Source organism: Nylanderia fulva, unplaced genomic scaffold, assembly GCF_048542155.1.
Source record: "Nylanderia fulva isolate GAGA-0341 unplaced genomic scaffold, ASM4854215v1 Scaffold23, whole genome shotgun sequence".
Taxonomy (NCBI): Eukaryota; Metazoa; Arthropoda; class Insecta; order Hymenoptera; family Formicidae; genus Nylanderia; species Nylanderia fulva.
Genome location: NW_028190293.1, coordinates 77,012 through 83,011, shown reverse-complemented (window position 1 = coordinate 83,011; position 6,000 = coordinate 77,012). Strand labels below are relative to the sequence as shown.

Genomic DNA, 6,000 nt, shown 5'->3' with positions numbered 1-6,000 from the left:
TCAACATAAACTGAACTCGTCAATATCACATTTATTTGAATTTTGTAAGTACATCCTGAAGTACATATCTGATAACTATTTCGTATTTAAATTTCTTTTACGTACGCATATAAAGCCTACAAAAAACGACTCATAAGATCAAGTGTTTAGAAGCACGTGCGTAATTTATATCGCATAGGCAGGATAAAAAATGACGCGATAGCCAATCAATTTACTGCTTTCCATAAAAGTAAAAGATTGCAAATGTTCAATATGCAGTTTGAATTTCAAAGGGATCTAGAATATATAATAAATATAAGGTTCTGCCAAGAGAGTAACGAGCAATTAATTTTGGAGACCTCGCACAAAGGGCTGCAAAGTTACAAATGCTGACAATGCGAAACAAATTTTCAATGTTTATATATAGGAGTACATCGATCTATATTACAATTAAACACGGTTTTCTTAAACGGAAAAACTATTTTTTTACGTAAATCGATTTCTCATAATATTCGGCATAAGAAGTTATAAGAGTAAGTTGGCCACAACAAAAAGTGAACAGTTTACGAGATATATTATACTTTACTTTTGACATACCTATATATAATCTTACATGAACTATGAAATATCTCGTAAAATATTTCATTTTTCAACAATCTTATCTTAATACTTGTACAAAATAATGACAGAAATCAGTAAAAAAAACATATAGTTGTTTTTAAGAAAAAAAAAATGCAGTTACTAATTTTAATTCACATTTTATGCAAAAATAATAAAAATAAATTCTTAATATTTAAAAAAATTCTAAATTTGACCTTTAGAAAATTACACAAAATTAAAATATTATTATTCGAAGCATCGCTTTAAAGTGTATGTATTGATTATGTTGTACTTATATATTACAAGTACAGAAAATCTATCATATATGTAAGGTGACTATATAGTATATATAAATTTTACGGACAGTATATATCGAAACACAGCTTAACAATCGAAGGCATAATAATTATTAAACCTATTTTTATTATATAATTTACTATAGATTTTAATAAATTGTGTTTGAAATTGATCAAGCAAACCTTGACAACCAATCTCTCGTGCTAGGCAACGCACGATCATTTGTATTTGTACAAGACAACGTGTTTGACTGGCATGCACGCACGTACGCACGCATGAACGAAATGCGGTTTTGACAGCTCTGACTGATCCAGAGTTGATGCAGAGAAAACGCGCTTTCGTGATAGCTCGTAATTTTTGACACGTGATCACATTTTATAATTGAATTTAATAATTGAGAGTGCCTCCCTTATCAGATAGTATATAGTAATCCACAATCCTGTTTGAAACACTGAACGCGTTTTAATTAATGTTTCTACATGAGGTTGCAAAAATTCTTGCTTCGTTATTTTCCACCAGGTAAGTAGACGACAATATTGTCGAGTGTGTTAATGAGATGATTTGTTTCTTGTCAAAGTTCAAATTTATTAGAGTTTATATCGCTAATTGCGATAATTAATTTTTTCATTATTTTCAGGTCCCAATTTAGATATTGTAACGTTAAGTCATGTGTTTTTCCAATATTTTTTATTATCGAAGGGAGAGCTATTCTGTTAATATTTTTTTATACTTTTAACCAGGCTCTTTCATTTTTTAAAGAGTTTAGATCGCTAATTGCGATAATTAATTTTTACGTTATTTTAGGGTCATTATTTATATATCTTAACTTGACGTTAGATCACGTGTTTTCCTAATATTTTTTTTTATCGAACGGAGGGCTATTAATCTGTTAATATTTATTAATATTATTAACCATACTCTTTCATTTTTTAAAGAACCAGCCAATTAGCATCGCGGAAAAGCGACAACAATAAACTTCAAAACATGCGATTATCGTCATTACATGCCTCTTCTAGAAATGGACAAATTAAAAATGTTACTAGAACCGATCTTGTAAATGTTTCATTAGTTCATGCATGAAAGGATATTGTGCGCAATTTTTACTTTTTAATAGTTTATTAGATATAGTTAATAAAAATTTCTCAATTATTAATTTCACATATCGAAAAAAGCAAAACACAGACATTGTATTTTAAAATATTATCATTAAAATTAAATTAATTAACTTAATAAAATTTTGTAAACTATATAAATTCATTTTATAAAATTTTATTAATTACAAATTTATTTCAGGTCTCGCATTGGAGTATACACAAGGCGGTGATGTCAAAACAAAAATGATCGATTTGTTAGATTTATGTGCTGGGTAATAAAATATTAGTCTTTCATTATTACTGACAAATGTTTTTAAGTAAAATACGATGAGAAATGAGAAATTGGAATTTTATTTAGTATTATTATTTTATTTACTATTACTATTGCTGTTTTATTTTTATTTTTGCTTTTGCTTTTATTTAAATATCGAATTATATCTATGTATATTTGATGTATGTTTTTGGAGTAAAGTGAGAAAATTACACAATTTACTTTACAGAACGGACATAAGAGCATTAGCGGAGAGTATAAAAGCGGCTGAACCTGTAATAACCGAAAGTGTAATGGACCAGTTAGTCGAGACTCTGCAGAAACTACAGTCTAAAGTTTGCAATACAAATTCCAAACGTTATTATAAATACAAAACCTTACAGACCCATCTTTTGCCAGTTACTAATATAGCATTCGATAAACTAGGTAAAAGGTACTCTATATTAAAGTTGCTTAACTGATGAAATATATAAAATTGATAAAATTACAAAATATATGAGGTTTTAATATTATTTATATATTCCAATACATATAATATTTGATAAATCGATTAAAAATCATTAAGAAAGTATAAGAGCTATTTGATATTAAGAGTAAATATATGTGCAAGAATATATAAATAATAAATATAATGCATCAGCTAATTTATTTGAAAGGACAATTACGTAATTGATACATCCGTTTAATCGACAGATGCTTGACAGGCAGCTATGACCGAACTTGTAAAGTTTGGGACATTGACAGTGGAACGGAGCTTTTTACTCTCGAAGGCCATAAGAACGTGGTCTACGCCATCTCCTTTAACAATCCAACTTCGTAAGTTAGTCACGATAATCAAAGTTAGTTTGCGACAATATCGGTTCGAGTTGATAGTAAGATGGCACTTGTATAACTTATAGCAGACTTATTCTTTTTATATGCGCTTTATATCACACGTTCGTTGTAATGCGATAATAATTAAATTAAATCTATTATCAATATTGTTTTAGAGACAAAATTGTGACTGGATCTTTTGATAAAACGGCAAAAGTCTGGTGTTCGCGGACAGGTCACTGCCTCGCGACTATGTGGGGTCACGATGCAGAAGTAGTGGTGGCTAAATTTTCACCGACGGAATGCAAGCTCGCGACTGGTTCTATCGATGCGACGTCAAAAATATTCCATATAGAAACTGGTATTGAAAATATTGCAGTGTTATTTCACATAATAAACACGCGCCGATACATATGGCTTGCAATCGATTGAATGCGACACAGACTACTGTCGAATCTATTTCTCGATATGAGAACAACATGGAAGCAGTTAACGTATCCTCTCGCGCGCGTTTTTATTGCATTTGATTATTACTGACAATGAGTTATTATCTCAATGGCAATCGATTCGATATACTAATCAAGCTAAAATTAAGAGCGACTGAATTGTTGCAAAAAATTTCCGAATTTTTAATTGTTTTTGAAAAGCAATTTGTAGTTTAAAGTTTAGAGTTTAGAGCATTAACAAAATATTAACTGCCATTGATTCTAGGAATAATTTTATAGTGGTATACATTTATAAAATAATTAAGCTCTATTTTTATATTTTTTTAAAGTGAACAATATTAACTAATCAAGTGTCTTAGTTTTACTATCTAATCATTCGTTAATTAAATTAATTTATCTGAGATACGTATATTTTTTAAAAAATAAAGCATTGCTACTGATATATATCCTCTTATATGAGAAACACAAACAGATTTGGATTCGACAGGTGAAGAGTTGGGCACGTTGAGAGGCCATACGGCGGAAGTTATTGCACTACATTATAATGATGATGGAAATCAAATCATATCAGGTTCTTTTGATGGGACGGTGAACATCTGGGATACAAGAATTTTTGCGTAGGTTCTCTTTTTCTTATTTTATACTATCTTATCTTAATACTATGCCTTAAATGCAATGCTTGACTCGCATATTTATTATACAAAATAATATAATTGTTATTATCAAAGATTAATACAACTGCTTGACACTTTTACCGAATCAATCTTTCATTTATTTTAAATATTGTAATATTACTTGTATTTTTTCTTTTGCCGTATCATCTGCTGCTTATAATATTAATTAGTGTTATTATACAAGTCTTATATATTATCTCTATATTTACACATATAGAACTGTATTTTTTAAAATAATGTTTCTTACACGTCAATGTTATATTTCACACGTCAAATGTAGAATTTGATAAAAAATGAAGTTGTTTTTAACTGATGATCAGACGAACGGGTGCGTTAATTGGACATCATGCAGGATTGTCCAACTGCCTTTATAATTTCGATTGCTCGTTAATTGCATCATCTTCGATGGATAAAAGCGCGAAGATATGGGATGTGAGAATGAATTCTTGCCTGGCTACCTTGCTGGGGCATGACGATGAAGTCTTGGATCTCGCTTTCGAGAATAATGACAAGAAACTAGCAACAGCAAGCAGCGATACTACTGCGCGAATTTGGGATATAAGCAGCAATTTCCAACAATTGACGCTGATGAAAGGCCACCGAGAAGAAGTTTCGAAAGGTAAATTTCTTATTACAAATAAACGTCCTGCGACTATCTCATATTCATTCCAATGTATTTCAAATTCCCATAAATTTACAGTTTGCTTCAGTCCAAACGGTCATCAACTTTTAACTGCCTCCTTGGACAGAACAGCCAGACTATGGTCCACAGATGACGGTTCCTGCTTTCAACAGTTAAAGGGACACACCGATGATGTCTTCGCTTGTGCATTTTCATATACAGGAGATAGTATAATTACTGCTAGCAAAGACAATACTTGCACGATTTGGAGATGATTCGATTGGTTTCAAGTATGCGCTTAGTTTTTACTTATCGCTCTGTTTATCATTTATGTTGTATATTTTTATGTCATCTAAATCTTTGATGCATGCAATTTATCGTTTTTCGATAAACAGGCGAACAGGTATATAGCGACATCAAACGCTTCCGCATTCTAAACTAAAGTAATATCAAACATTTTGAAAATAACAAAAAGAATAATATTGTTGAAGAGAAAAAACGTTGATGCAAAATTATCATCATCTTGCATATTGTATTTATACTTGTATGTTTGATATAAAAGCGAGATTAAGTTTTATCATATTATAATTAATTATTAATATTTAATAATAAATTAATAATAAATTATTAATATTTAACAAACAAAATATTTTATTGGCAAAATACAAAATTCTGTCAAGAAAATATAAAAATTTGATGCTAAAATAAAATAACTTATCTTTAGTAAATTTATTTTTTATCAAATTATTGTTTTAATTTCAAAACAAGAGCGAATCAATTTATTATTATAATAAAATAATTTTTTTATTATATTATAACAATAAAAGCGCGCGCTACGCGCGTGCCATTTCTCACTTTTGTATTAACTTATAATACTTTAGAATTTGCCAAAAATACATTTTTCTAATATTAGTTTTAAATGTTCTGATTTGAGAAACTAATAATGCTTGAAAAATTGCTGCAGATAATAGTCCAACATTAACTATTTGTAAGTAAACTTTATACACATTTGCACGTGTATATGTAGATACGATTTGACGTGATGGATATGTAAAACTGCAAGTCATCTTATAAATTCAGTTATATAGCAAGTCATTTTATGGATGCAGTTACATATCATTAATAGAAAAGATAAAATTGAATTTCTGATCTCTTGTAATAGATTTTAATCTCTTCCAAATAGTAGAGTTTAGATTTTAGAATA

The 6,000-nt window shown here is 29.3% G+C and overlaps 1 protein-coding gene across 1 annotated transcript; it reads left to right on the top strand.

Moving 5' to 3' along the window:
* The first annotated feature begins 2,171 nt into the window (after positions 1-2,171).
* LOC146723111 (uncharacterized) lies at positions 2,172-5,534 on the top strand. Its single transcript, XM_085483090.1, has 7 exons — positions 2,172-2,242; positions 2,471-2,674; positions 2,935-3,057; positions 3,231-3,415; positions 3,988-4,117; positions 4,495-4,793; positions 4,875-5,534. The coding sequence occupies exons 1-7, from the start codon at positions 2,214-2,216 to the stop codon at positions 5,069-5,071; spliced, it is 1,167 nt and encodes a 388-aa protein (XP_085339216.1). The 5' UTR covers positions 2,172-2,213; the 3' UTR covers positions 5,072-5,534.
* Positions 5,535-6,000: the final 466 nt, after the last annotated feature.